Below are 14,432 nucleotides of genomic sequence, written 5' to 3' on the forward strand. Positions count from 1 at the left end.
CAGCCCCGTCTCAAATCAAAGCCAGTCCTGGTCTCGAGCTGTCACATAGGAAAACCATGCCTGGGTTCCTGTTCCGTGGTGACTTATTCTGACAGAGGTGTTAGACAGGAGGAATGGTCCCTTCAGGTGGCTGGGTAGCCAGGGACTCTCTAGGCAGCATGGCTGAGGTGGTGTGAGGGGAGCTCCACTGGCCACTCTGCTTGGCACTTGCGGGGTTGGTGTGGCCTGTGGCACTAGGTGTGGGTGACTCCACTGTGCCTGACGCTTGGGGATACAGCACCAGCCTGGATTCTGCCAGCGTCTGCACCCAGGGGCACTTGCCATGCCGGCCTGGCCCAGAGTTCAGGCAAGGCTTTGACCCTGCCCACCTCAGCCACAGACCTCGCAGGCTTCCTCCAGTGGCAGGGACGCCCTCGGTCCTCGTCGGCCAGAAACATGTTCTGGCAGGACCCAGGGCCCCTCCTGCTCCCCAGGGGCCGGCCCAGGACAGACAGAGACAGGCACAGGGAGCCAAACAGCAGACATCACCCCAGCGCCCTGAGGGGGCTGTCCAAGGTCCCCAGGGCCAGGCTCTCTGGAAGGCTCCCCCGCTGCCCTCAGTCCAGTGTTTGGGCTGGTCCTGTGCTCCTGCTCCTCACGTAGAACCCTGCTCCGCCCCGCCCCCACAGCTGTCTTCCTCTGTGACCCTGGTGCTGTGGGATGGAGCACCCACGCTCCTCTAGCTTGGCCTCATCCTCCTGCTGTGAGCCCAGATGAGGTCACAGTCGGTGCTGGGGCTGGGGCTGCAGCCTGAGAATGTGGGGGACGCAGCTCAGTGCCAGCTCGTGCTCTGCTGCCTATCCTGGGACCCCCAGGCCCTGGCCTGCTCCTCACTCACCCACAGCCTCGCCCCAAACCCTGCCCCCAGCCCCTTCCCCTGTGCACCAGTGACCCTGGGCAGCACCTGCTCCTAGAGCTGCGATTGCTGCTGCATTCTCCTTGCTGCTTGATGAGGCTAAAGGGAGGAGCTGGCTCTTCCAAGGACCGTGCTCGCCTCCACACTGCGGTCGCATCCTCAGAAAACCGTGAGGGCAGTGCCAGCTGCCCTTTCTACAGACGTGGACACCACGGCGTAGTGAGGAAGTGGGAGTGGGTGTGTGAAAGGAAATACAATGCAAAGCAAGGGGCCACAGTCCCGCCTCGCAGGGCCTTTCGGGCTGTGCTGGGATCCCGGGCAGGCAGGAAGCGCACCCGCCCTGTGGGCATTGCGAGGCACTGCCAGGCCCTCACCAAGCCCCGGCTGATTTGTGTACCATCCCTCACAGGCCCTGGCTTACTTCCTCCTGCGCTGTCCCGCCTCCTTTCCTCTCTTCCTGGTTTTTACCAGCGATGCCTTGACGACAGCACTGCTCTGACCAGTCCTGGCCTTTCACAGAGCAGCGTGCTCTGAGTGGAGCTCTGGCACCCGATGGCACCCTGTCCTCTGCATGCCTGGAGCACTTTTGCTGCCGTAGGATGTGGCTATTTCCAGTGCGTTCATCAAGGACCATCTCCAGAGCACAGTGCACACATGCGCACACACATGCAGAGCAGGGGGCAAAGCGTGACCACTGACCCCTACAGCTGCTGACTGACCTTGTCTGTTAGGACTAGTGGTTGACAGGACTGAGGGGAAATTGCACGGGAGGAAGCTGGGGCTCAGGAAGCCCTGCTCATGATGTGTGTGCCACCTCTGTCTGGCTGTGGAGGGGACTTTGGGAGCTGCAGGCTGCCCTGGCCTGGTGGACTCAGCTTGGCTCTGCTGGTGGCAGGGTTTGTGGCATTTCCTGTGCTCTCCAGCCTAGGGGCTCCTTTTAGGGCACCCTTTTTAATATAGTGCCCTTGGTTTCTCTACCTAGAAGTGATAATCCCAGTTGTGCCAAAGTTCACCCGGTGGCTATATGCTGACCACGTCTACCAGCCAGCGCACTTGGACCCCATGGTTCCTGCTGAGATCTCTGTCATAGTGGTTTTGCCTGGGGTCAGCCCAGTTACACTGTGCTCCCTGTGGCAAGAGCCGGAACACAGAGCCTAGACCACGGTGGTCCCCATGCTGGCCCTCCCCCCCGCCCAGGACTGTGGTCCCCACGAGCCCCCAAGAAGCCTTGTTTTTAGTACTGGCTTTTTGCATTGTTGGCAGCTGCACTCTGTGTTTCTTCAGGGACATTAACTATTGTGTCTTAGACCAGGCCCTTCCCTGGGCACTGTGGGCAGTGCTGACCCCACACTCAATGGTCACTGCGTCCCTGAGTAGGCAGAGTCTGCCCGGTCACAGATCACTTGCGCCCCTTGGGGTGTGTTGATTGGCCTTCAGACTGTCCAGCCTCAGTGGGGAATGCAGTTAAGAGCAGAGTCCCAGATGTGGCTGCGGAGACAGCTGCTGTGGGGTACAGAGCTCTGCACAGTGCCCTGGAACCCTTGCCCAGACCAGGCCTGCTGGGCACAGGGCACAGCAGTACTGCAGGCAGAAGTCGAGGTGCTGTGCCCCATCACAGTGCTTGTCCATGGCCCCTGGTCCCTGGACCGTGCAGGGGGCACACCCGGCTGTCCAGGGCATTGCACGGCTGCACCATCAGAGCCAGGGTCTGTGGCTGCACAGGCCTGGGCCAGATGCAGCCTGTGTGAGCCTAGAGCTGACGTCTGTGGACCAAAGCTCGGGTAGCAGGGACCTGAGAGCACGGCAGAGACCTGGACCAGACTCCATAGAGTCACCTGCGCCCCAGCACCCGGGGCTGGGGCCACCCATGGTGGATGGAGCTGCTGTGCCACCTCCCCGAGGCAGAGCTTCTCCAGCTGACCACTAGGCCAGAACTAGCTCTCCAGAGGCAGCCGAGACTCAGCAGCGTGGGCAGTGAGTGCCATGGATGCATGGTATGCAGGTGGCAGTCCCTAGTCAGGCGCAAGATGTCTTCATACAGCTGTCAGGAGGCCCCAGACTGTGGAGAGGCTCCAGGGAGCCGTGTGCAGTGATGTGGTCAGCAGGACCATCGGCCCCTGGGGAGTTGCAGTCTGTCTGTCGAGCCTGTATTCCTGTGACACCTGGTACTGTGTAGATATCGCAAGATGCACACTGCTCTGAAAGCTCGCTGTCCTCTCTTGCAAGTAATGAAATAGATCCACAGTCAAGGCCGTGGCTGGTGATACACCATCCTTAGCTGCCAGCATCCCCTCCCTGCCACTGAGCAATGGGCTTGCCTCACTCATCCGAAAACGGGAGCCTGGCAGCTTAGTTCTTAGCGAGACTGTGAATCAAAATATTTTTAAAGAGAAACTTTATTAAGGGAGCAGCTCAGTGTGGAGGCCTTGGGCTCAGTGCTTAAAGAAGGAAACAGAGACCTTCAGAGGCCAGCCACTCAGCTGCCCCACCCAACTGGGACCCCCTGGTGCTTGTCCAGCTGCAGCTCCTGCCCTGCATGAGGACACCTCAGGCAGTCTTGTCAGAGGCCTCTTTCAGCCTGTCCCATCCCTCTGCAGCTGTGATGGGGACGGGCCCTGAGCCTGCAGCTGCCATCACCCCATTGCCCCCCAAAGATGCCCACCAGCTTCCCCTGCCTCCCCGTGGCCTGGTGCATGGTCTCTCTCCTCCCACTGTTCTCAGCTTCCCCACGAACCCCACACCTGTGCCGCCTGTCCTGCCTGCCTGTCACCTGCCCTCCCCACTGTCCCAGAGCCTGGGTAGGGCCTTCCTCTCCACCTCTCCACCCCCAGGCTGGACTCTGAGCCTGTGCTCAGGCTGCTGCCTTCTGAACGTGTGCCAGAGCCTCCTGTAGTCTGTGTGTCCCCAGTGATGGCGACCTGCCCCAAGGCTGGCTGGCACCGCAGGGAACCCAGACCCCCTTTCTGTCCACTCTCTGGAAACAGCCCACCTCCCACCCTTCACAGCCTCCACTGGGTGGAGACCCTGTTTTCTGCATGGGGGCTTGGCCATCAGCTTGCTCGCCCTCTGGTGCTCTGCGGCCCTGGTCTCACTGCGCAGGCACCGAGACCTTTGGCACGGCCTCCCCTAACCCCCACAGTGGTGCTGGGAGCCCCAGTCTGTGAGAGTGGGGGGCTGCTGGTTCCACCCAGCCTCAGACATTGCTGTGACCTGTGGAGACCCAGCCAGGGCCCAGACTGTAGTCATTCTCTGAAAATACTTGGTAAATAAATTATGCTTTGAAGTGGGTGACAGCATGTCACTGGATACTTGGGGAAGGCCTGTCACTAGGGTTGGACCTCCTGTCAGGAAGACAGGCACGGCCCACTGCCCTGCTCAGGCCCTGCCTCCTTGGGAACACTCCTGTCATTACCCCCAGGGTGGGGGCCACAGGGGCCTCTGAGTTCCACACCCTAAACACAGGTGGCCTTTGCTAATTGGACTGGGGGTCTCTGAGCCATTGCCCCATCCTGTGCTGTGAATAGCACCCCCAGGGGCTGGGGTCACCTGCAGAGAAAAGCCAGAGCCAGAGAGACAGGTGGGCAGGGACCTCGGCTGGAGAAGGTGGCCCTCAGTCCCCTGGGAGGACAGAGGGAGGCTGGATAACTGTCACCCGTCTATCTACCTAAGGATGGCACCGCCCCCTCCTGGAGAAGATGGCAGGACTGAGGGGAAATGGCGAGGCCCAGGAACACATTCCTTTGGGCACACCCTTTGGGCACAGAAACTTCTGGGGCCCTGAGGGAGGAATGCACCCCGTATGCTTGCCCCTCAGGAAGCTGGGCCTTGGCCATGAGTTTGCTGGGGGTGGGAGAGGACCCACTCAGGTCTCCTCCCTCTCAGGACTTTCCTGTCTCGTGCCATGGTCAGACATTTGTGCCTGGGCTGATCACAGGGTGTGTGGAACTGGGGCCCCGGTAGGTCCCAGAATGGTTCCTCTCTCCAGGCCCCAGACTGGCCCACCCCCCGCAAAGCAGGCAGTGTTAGTGCCTGGCCCCCGTAGCGAGCTGCCTGGGGGGCCCTGAGCTACCTCTGGGGAAAGCACAGCTTTCCGAGTCTGTGTTGTAAGTGCGTTGCGCCCAAGGCCTTCACGCTGAGCTTTGTCTGTAGCCTTTTTCTATTTTTCATTTGAGACAGGGCTTCACGGAGCTGCCTCAGCCTCCCAGAATTCTGGGACTACAGGTGTGCACAAACACTCTGGCTTATTGTTTGTATTTGAAGGGTCAGGGAACTGGGTGAGAAACAGAAGCAGAAGAAAGATTTTCCAACTTATTCTGCGAAGCCAGCATTACCCTGGTACCAAAACCTGACAAGAGCATTACAGGAAGAGAGCTCCAGGTCGCCGTCCTTCCTGAACATAGGTGGGGAATCTTCCAAAAGCATTAGCAAATTGAGTCCAACCGTGTATAAGACGTTCTACACTGAGACCAAGTAAGACTTATTCGAGGAGTGTAAGGCTGTTCCACCTCTGAAAATCCATTGGCTTAATCCATCAAATCAAAGGCTAGAGAAGAAAGAATGTATGGTCAGTTGATAGATGCAAAGAAACAAAAAAAGCATTCCACAGCATCAGCACTAACTCCCGGCTGAAAACTCAGTGCGGCAGGGACAGAGGCGAGCACCTCAGCTGAGTGCAGAAATCTACAAAACCCTGCCATGAACACCGCCCTTCATGGTAAGAAGCTGGAAGGCTCCTGTGGGGTCGGCAACCAGGAGAGGATGCTCCTTGCTCCTTTCCAGCACCGCTGGGTGTCCCAGCCCACATGCTGAGTCACGACAGGAGACAGAGGCAGAGCCTTTATCCACAGACAGATGATTTTCTGTGTAGATGTTGAAGGATCGCTGCGCTCACTACCCGCACCCAGGCTGGGTCCGTCCCAGACAGCAGCAGCAGCCTTGCAGCCCCAGGAAGTGGCTGGAGTGGCTCTCAAGGAAAAAGCCTGGCAAGCAAGTCTGTGGCTTTCCTGCAAGCGCAGTCTGAAGCAGGGAACACAATGCCACTGATGTCTGCGTCCCCCAGAGGGAGACGCTGAGCTCCATCACGGAAGGAGCGCAAGTCCACAGGAGGGCAGCTTTGAGACGCTCCTGCGAGGGGCGGGAAGGCTGCCTTGGTGAGCGCGTTCCACATCCACGGACAGGGACACTCAGAGCTGCTGAGGTGTCAGTTCTTCCCGACTTGCCCTGTGGACCCAGTGAGACCCAACTGTTGTCCTTTGGGTTGATAAACAGACCCTAAAGTCTGTGTGGAGAGCAGAACTTCTGAGCCTAGGCAGTGCACAATGTCAGGATGACGCCGAGACCTGAAACCTGCAGAGCTCCAGGTGTCAGCGATGGCGTGAGCAGGACAGAGTAGAGTCCAGACAGGAGCCACATGAGTGGAGATCGGATGGGAGGGAGGCAGCACCTGGGGCAGATGCCACCTTTCCACCCAATGGCGCCGGCAAGGCTGATCATCTAGGAAAATCATCCCATGTGGAAGAAAAATGAGCCCCAAACCATGACGCCAGTGCATCCACACTCAGAACCCTCCCACTGGAGAGTCCTGACCTGGGCATCCTGACTCTGCGTCACAGGTTATCACCAGGACTTGGAGTTTCATTCTCTCAGAACATGCCCTGGGCTCTCAGGAGTCACAGAGTGTGAAAGGTGCAGCCCTGCGCCCAGCGGCTTGATGGAGGGGTGATGGTGTAGGTAGTTCCTGTCTGAGGACTGTTTGCCCGGGTTTTGGAGTTTACAATGGAGGGAAGGCCATACACATTCAGCAGAGACCATCCCCTGGCTTTCAAGCTTGGATCTTTCCCTGGCTAGCAATGTGCTTTGCGGGGTGGGGTGGGGCCGGGCATGTGCGTAAGCACGAGTAAGCCCACCAGGGTCTGACTCCTGTGCTCCCCTGCCAGCGCTGGGTAGGGCAGGTGTGTTGAATGCATTCTTGATATCCTCAGTTATCTGAGGATTTACTGGGATGCAGCCCCTCATAAGTCAGAGACAGTCTGTCTGAGCTGCGTTATGACTTGTGTCTGGCTGTCTCCCAAGAGACTCGTGTTCTCAGAGAGGGGCCTTTTGGGAAGTAATTTGATTCCGGATACTAAGGCAGGTGGGGCCTGGTCAGGGAGGTGAAGGCTGCTGCAGGTGTGGCCGGAAAGTGTCTATCTGGCTCCCAGCTCTCTCCTTTGCTTCCTGGCCACCGTGACGTAAGCGGTTTCCCTACGTCCAGACGTCCAGACCTTTGCACCAAGCCCTTCCTGCCTTGGCGCCAAACTGCAGGCTGAAAGTGTGAGCCCACAGAGGCCCCTCCTCCTTTAGTGTGTGGGTGTCAGACAGCATCTAGCGACAAGAATGAGACTAAAGGAAGCTGTGAAGGTCTAGGCGCCCTGAAGTTCTAGTCACTGCTCCGAGCGAGCGCAGAGAGGCTCTGGAGGGAGCTGGAGACCACACTGGCTGCAGGCAGAGCAGGGGGACTCAGCCAGCCGCAAAGAGAGGCAGACCAGGTGAGCAGGACTTCCCGAGAACTGGGGGAGGGCAGGCTTGTTGCGGGTGCCCTGTGAGAGCAGGCCTTCCTCGGGTGTCCTGGCCAACACAGCTCACAGATGCCTAGGCCCTGGTCACCCCACCCCACTCCCCTGGCCAGTCTGTGGTGGGATGGGCCATGTGGGTGGGATACTCTGCAGTGGCCCGGTAGCAGGGAATAACCGCTTTTCTGAAGGCAGCTGCAGCCATCTGTGTCTGAGCAGGCGCAGCACTGGCCCCTGGCGGATAGTGATTGCTGTCAGCTCCCAGAGTCCGCCTGGACCCCATGTGAGACTCCAGGCCTCGTCACTGACGGTTTCTGAGGCTGCGCGAAGGGTCTTGAGATCAGAGCTGCAATGGAAGCGTTGTCATCAGCAGCCTGCAGGGGTCCAAGGCCCAGCCAGTCCGTGGCTGTTGCCATGACCCAGGCTGTCAGCTGTGTGGCTGTGTCCTGAGAAGGTGCAGCAGAAGGCGCGTTCCCTGGGGGCTGCCCTGGGGCATGTGGGAGCCTGAGCTGACCCTGGGGCCTGGCAGTGCCCAGTGCTGGAACTGTCACCATTAGGATTAGGGTTATCAGGTGTTGTTTATGAAGCACCTTCTGCGAACAGCAGCTGACAGGCACATCAGATCCTCACAGCATCAAGAAGTGGAAACCCCTTTGTCGCGTCACACCCCCAGCCTGAAGCAGGGCTGGAACAGGCATGTGACTCACTGGCAGCGTGCCCCGGGTAGTCCTCAGCTGCCCCCACGCCACTGTCAAGGACCTGAGTTGCAGATTCAGTGGGCCTGGCAGGCGTGGTGACCTGAGCAGTCAGGTCCAGAGAAAACACACTCCCAGAACAAACTCATGTACCCTCACTGGGGCCACGGGGACAACTGTGGCAGTTTCCTTCATTCCTCTGGGGCCCACGGGGACCTGTGTGTGCAAGTGTGCAGTATGCACACGGTGACACTTGTGGCTTCTGTGTGCACATGCACAGCTGCAGGATCACCTCAGCCAAGCAGGGGAGCTGGCCGTGTTCCTCGGGGTTCCCTTCAGCATCCACAACCGGAGCTGAAATCCGATTGAAACCCTCAGCTGAAACCCTCAGTGACCTGGGAGGTCCAGCCCAGCACCAAACACCACCCTGTGGCCACCTCAGAGCTCTCCAACTCCTTCCTGCTCACAGCTGGAGCTCGGTGCCCTGTGGCCCACACTCCTGGCCTGGCCTGGCCAGGGCTCCCAACACCCTCTGCACCCTGTTTCTGGGGCCCCTGTGGCCTCATGTGCTTCCCTTGTGTGTGGTTCCCCTGAAGTCCTGCCGTGCAGCACCCTCTGGGCCCTTTCCTTAACGCTGAGGAACGCCATGGCATGTGTACCCTTCATTTTGCATGTGCCTCAGTCAGGGACACTGCTACACCTGTCCCTTGAAAGTATGTTCTCCTGGGAGTGGCAGCTCTGTGAGCACTCAGTGCTGCAGGGACCTGGTGCTTTGCAGTCACGGGTGCCACCCTGAGTCCCCACAGGAGCTGGGTGGAAGGAAGGACGTGGATGAGGCCCTGGCCATCCACGCCAGCTGCCACACAGGCAGTGCCTTCCCCTCCGCCCACCTCCGGCCTCTCCTCCTCCACCAACCTCCCAGGATCACCTGTGTCATGGGGAGCAGAGTCTGAGCTCCATGTGGGAGGGGAATTCGCAGGGTTGTAGGGTCCTGCAGCAGAGGCAGCAGCTGGGTGACGAGGGACAGTGAGCGCATCCACCAAAACTCAGACCCAGCCTGTTCGGGGCGAGCCTGGCTGCCACTTGATGCCCTGTCGCTCCTCAGAGCCTCAGTTTCCCCATCTCCAGAAAAGCTGGTGATTTAGGAGGTGAGGGAAATTTGACTGGATTTAAAAAATTAAAAAAAAAAAAAGGAGGTGAGGGGCACCTCAGGGCCATCTGGCTGCTCTGCCTCAGTGGACACGCTGACCTGTTTGTGTCTCTGCATGCCCAATGGGCTGGTGTTGGGTGGTGGCATCTGGCATCCACACTAGTCGGGGCTCCCACTCAGCCCCAGGAAGGACTGTTTGCTGCTGGCTGAGTTTACTGCTTTAGTCTAGGCCTGACTCTCAGTGGTCACTGCCACATGGCTCCCTTGGTCCCTGGAGAATGAGTTGTTCCTTTCCACAGGAACAAGCTCCTAGCTCTGCCATGGCCACCTCCCTCCCAGGTGGGTGGAGCCCAAATCGCAGGCTGGCAACGGGAATGGAAGGCAGCCCTCCTCCTGGGTGCCACGGAGTGCTAGAACCAGAAGGCCGCACACCCGCAGTCAGGGCAGCCTCCGCCCTATCGAGCCTGGTGAAGGCTGGTGGAGATTAAGTGACCCAGGATGGCCTTAGCCTACAGGTGGCCACAGCTCCCAGCTCATTTTGTTCCTCCCTGTGTAGGAGACAGGACCTGGTCCAGGTGCAGAGCTAGGGTGTCTGGTGCCTGCTGCCTTGCTGACCAGACTTCAGTGAGGCACTGGGGCCTCAGACTGGGCCATGGCCCCAAGACTCAGTGCCCAGTGACCTCAGCTGCAGGACCGGGTGTGGGCTAGCTGCACCTTTGGTGAGGATTTGCCCATAAACATCTTAATTTTATTTACTAAGCTGTGTGGCACGCAATAGCCTGCGTTGCGAACAGGGTAGTTTAATGTGTCCATTAAATGGGGACACACCTTGCATTGCCTGCAAACCTTTCCACACGTGCTTCCCCAGGATCATGTGGCAAGGTGCATGGCAGGCTTCTGACCTAACGTGAAAACAGAGGTCGTCATGTCTGTCCGGTGCCGCAGGCTGGTTCTCCTGGACAGCATGCGGTGGGGGTCCTGACACTGTTGTTTTCCCCCTGCCCAAGTTTGCCCGCTGCCTCCCATGGTCAGTCACGGTGATTTCATCTGCCACCCGCGGCCCTGTGAGCGCTACAACCACGGCACGGTGGTGGAGTTCTACTGTGACCCCGGCTACAGCCTCACCAGCGACTACAAGTACATCACCTGCCAGTACGGGGAGTGGTTCCCCTCCTACCAGGTCTACTGCATCAAGTCGGGTGAGCATACCCTGCCCCGACAGGGGCACCCAGGAAGAGCCTCACACCGGCTCCCCAGCTGGGCCCCACACACACGCATGGCCCGCTATATCTGGAGTCCTGCACCCCACAGGCTTGCACACCCCGACCCTAGAGCGTGGGGATCCACACAGATGGCCCCGCGCACACTGCAGGAGCCCCAGCTGGCCCAGCACTCAGATGCTCAGGGCCTCTGGCTACGGCAGTGGGCAGCTGTGCAGAGCACAGTGGTGGGCATGGACTGACCCTCTGCACACAGCATGGGGGAGGTGCCACCCTGTGAGCCTTGGTAGGGTGGGCGGGTGGCCCTACACTGACCAGGGAGACAGGAGGCGGTCGCTATGCAGGGTGGACCTGCCCCTGCTGCCCCTTGCCTGAAGGGCACTGAGTGTGCAGAGGAGGTGGGGAGAGGCCTCCTGGGCCCCCTCTTCCCTGCTGCAACCCATTCTTCACCATCAACAGAGCGTGCCCTAGCGTGTCACCCATGTCCAGCCCAGGGCCAGATCAGGGAGCAGGGCCCGTCCCTCCCACTGCCCCGAAGCTCCTGTGACAGGCTCTGTGCCCAGCCTCCCGCTGGGCCTGTATGAGGCCCTGATAAGACACAGGAGCTGTGCAGGGTTCCAGACGCCCCGCCCACAGGTGTCTCCTGGGCACGTGGGCTGGCACTGAGGTCACAGAGCCTCACGCCCTCGCCCCCCTCTCTCACAGCAGAGCAAACATGGCCTAGCACGCATGAGACCCTCCTAACCACCTGGAAGATCGTGGCATTCACGGCGACCAGCGTGCTGCTAGTGCTGCTCCTCGTCATCCTGGCCAGGATGTTTCAGACCAAGTTCAAGGCCCACTTCCCGCCTAGGTGGGCACGGTGTCCTGGGCGGTGGGGCTTTCCGAGAAGTCCTGGGAGTGTCTGGGCTCCCTTAGTCCCTGGAGGTCATCAGGCTGGTGCTAGTCAGGGCTGCGGGCTGCCCCTACAACAGGGAGGGTGAGACGCCAGCAGGATGCAGGGGGGCCGCCCAGGTGTGTGCATGGGGAGGCAGGCCGGAGCCTGATGCAGGAGCTTCAGGGAGGGGGACATTATCCTTCACGGTGGCACCGAGACTGGGGCAGCCTCACTCCACGTCATCCACACCCTGTGGGACCCAAGCCTTCAACAGAGTGCTCACCCTTATTCTCACCCCAGCAGTCTAGCCCCAGGTCGTGTGAACCCCTCCCCTGAGATGGGTATGTGGAGGGAGGAGCATCCTGACACAGGGCCAGGTGCAGGGCCTTGGGGACCCTGCCAGGCCCACTCAGGTCCCCTCCCTCCCCAACATTCCCAGAGGAGGAATAGGGATGGTGCTCTGCCAGCCAGGCTGGTGCCCCTGGGGCCGGGATCGGGTGTGGTGGGCACACAGAGTGCCCAGGTGTGGGCAGCAGGCACACCATTGGGGTAACATTCGTTCCCGCTGTCCTGCTTTGCTATCTGGGCCAAAGGGGCTGAGGGACTTGAGGTGCAGAATGAAGCAGACCAGAAGCCCACGTGCTGCCAAGCTGACCCCAGCACCACGGGTCCCAGCACATGTGGGGCCGTTCCCAGGGGCATGGCTGAGAGCACTCTGGTGGACAGGCCATGTCCCACGGCTGCCCTGCCATGGTGAGAGAAGACTCCGGGTTTGACAAAAGGCCGCTCTTTTCCCTGTGCAGGGGCCTCCCCAGGAGCTCCAGCAGTGACCCCGACTTCGTGGTGGTGGACGGTGTCCCCGTTCTGCTGCCGTCCTATGACGAGGCTGTGGGCGGCAGCACGAGTGCCTTAGGCCCCGGATTCCTGGCCGCCATGGGCCCGGGCTGCCTCATGCCCGGGGATGACCAGAGCCCCCCTGCCTACCCCGGGGACCAGGAGGCAGGCATGAGGGACTCACCAGAGACCTGTGACAGCGCCTCAGCCTCCTCTGAGCTGCTCCAGAGTCTGTACCCACCTTCTCCGGGCCAGGTACGCGCCTGCCATGCCCCCCAGGACCCCACCATGGCCCCTGACACCAGGGAGGCCACTGGCACCAGTGAAGCAGCGTCCACCAGCCCGGGCATCGACATTGCGGACGGTGAGTGCCTGGGGCCCAGCTCCCCACAATAGAGCATGGCTGCAGCTCCTGGTAACAGGAGCCGTGAGTGTCGTGAGGGCACTGCAGAGGGCTTCATGGGAGACCCCTGGTGCCAGGCCGGGGGCCACAGCTGGGGCTGCCTGGTCCCCACACCACACTGCCCGGATTTGTGACTTTTTAGCCTGTAATCTACCAGAGTTTGTGGTTAAAGTGCGATTTTATTTTTTAGCTATCATTTTATTATTTAGCTCTTAGTTGTTAGTCCGTTTGCGGAGCCTACCATTTTCCTCCTTGACGCACAGGTGCTACGTGGTGTAACACACCTCAGCCTTCCTTTCTCCTCCCTCTCTTGCAGTCATGTTGAGCAAGGGAGGTGGTTTGCATGGTTTTTAATAGATGCATGGAGCGTCATTCACATTTTCCTCTGGCTGAGTCTGGAATTGCGGGTATTCTAATGAGGCTCCTTTTCCACACTGGCCATATCCCCAGGCCATGTGCAGCTGGTGACCACCCCTTCCTTTACAGAGATCCCACTGATAGAAGAAGGTCCCTAGGGGCAGAGGCCCAAGGACCCCTCTGCCCTTCTGAGAAGGGACCTGGATCCACAGAGCAAGGCCACAGATGGATGGCACCAGGCACGGGCGCTATCTGCTTCATCTCTGTGGGCGCGATCCGCATGGTCCACCAGACTTGCCATTGGGCCAGCGCTACCAACCGAGAGTCAAGGAGGTGCCAGGACCAGCAGGGAGCGGAGCCCAAGGTCCCTGAGCCGTTGAGGCCGGTGTGAGCGGCCCGCTCTGCACACACTCCACCGCCCAAGCCCCGCCTGAAGCATGTCTGCTCCATGGTGTGACCTCACCATTCACATCCGATCGCCGCCCCGGGGGCTGGGTCCTGAGAGCCAGTGTCCTGTTGGCCAGGCCCCTCCTGGCCCTCCTGCCTGCAGGCTTGTGTCCCACATGGCTGGGTTTGTGGCACCTGCCGGAGGCTGAGACCACGGTGCTGTGCGATTGGACTCTGGCCGTGAGCCCTCTCGGGGGCTTTCCCTGCGGCCCCCACTCCAAGACCTCACCACACTTTATTTTCCAGAACAGAAACATATTCTGCCTCCAAAGAAAGAGCGAAGCTGAGTTAGTTCTCTCTCCTTTACTCCGTCCCACAGTCAGGGCCCCGGACTGTCCCCGCCTGCTTCCTGCCTCGGAGCCGCTCACGCCTGCCACCCGCCTGCCGCTGAGAGGGCCTGGGCAGCTGCAGGAGGACTAAGACCTGTGGGTCCCCCCTGCAGCACTGCCCTGCAGAGCTGACTCCTTTCCCCAACCCCGGGTTTTAGACAAAGGGGCAGAACTCCGATCTGTGACTTCGCTGAGCTGGTCAGGCAGCTTGAGCAAGTCTTATTTTTCTCAACACAGACAGATTAAAAATTAAAAAGAACATGATGGCATGGAGCATGACTTCGGTGGTGGGGTGCAGTCAGGCAGTGGGAGGGGAGACAGTGGCTCCCTGGTACGACCAGCGACAGGAACCTCGGGTGCTGAGCTCAGCGGGGGCACAGGTGGGTACAGCTGGCCCCACTGACGCCAGCCCCTGTCCTATATTCGCAGGTGTTGGGGTTGGGGTGAGAAGAGGAACCTGGGCCCTTTTTGGGCAGCAGCCCTCACCCCCAGCTCCCTCCCTTTGTGCCCCACACGCAAGCCATGCCTGGGGGACCCCTGGGGAACTGTTCCCACCTCCCTACAGGGTCCCCCACCCCCGCCTCTCACCAGTGACCACCTCTCCTCGTATCTGAGCAGGGCTGCACCCGAGAGTTGGGTCCCCCAGTGCCACTGACATGAGGAATCACAGTCCC

General features: G+C 59.9%; 1 protein-coding gene across 4 annotated transcripts in view; it reads left to right on the forward strand.

Moving 5' to 3' along the window:
* Susd4 (sushi domain containing 4) overlaps positions 1–14,017 on the forward strand; it is a 67,781-nt gene extending 53,764 nt beyond the window's left edge. For 3 of the 4 annotated variants that reach the window (XM_063236669.1, XM_063236670.1, XM_063236671.1), the window contains 4 exons: positions 10,299–10,490; positions 11,217–11,364; positions 12,192–12,586; positions 13,112–14,017. In XM_063236669.1, the coding sequence (XP_063092739.1) occupies positions 10,299–10,490; positions 11,217–11,364; positions 12,192–12,586; positions 13,112–13,140 (764 nt within the window). In that variant the 3' untranslated portion in view covers positions 13,141–14,017. The remainder of the gene's footprint in view (positions 1–10,298; positions 10,491–11,216; positions 11,365–12,191; positions 12,587–13,111) is intronic. The other variant, XM_005005586.4, reaches the window with a different exon arrangement.
* Positions 14,018–14,432: the final 415 nt, after the last annotated feature.

This window comes from Cavia porcellus, unplaced genomic scaffold (assembly GCF_034190915.1).
Source record: "Cavia porcellus strain 051 isolate PalLab524CR breed Dunkin Hartley unplaced genomic scaffold, mCavPor4.1 scaffold_26, whole genome shotgun sequence".
NCBI classification, from domain to species: domain Eukaryota; kingdom Metazoa; phylum Chordata; class Mammalia; order Rodentia; family Caviidae; genus Cavia; species Cavia porcellus.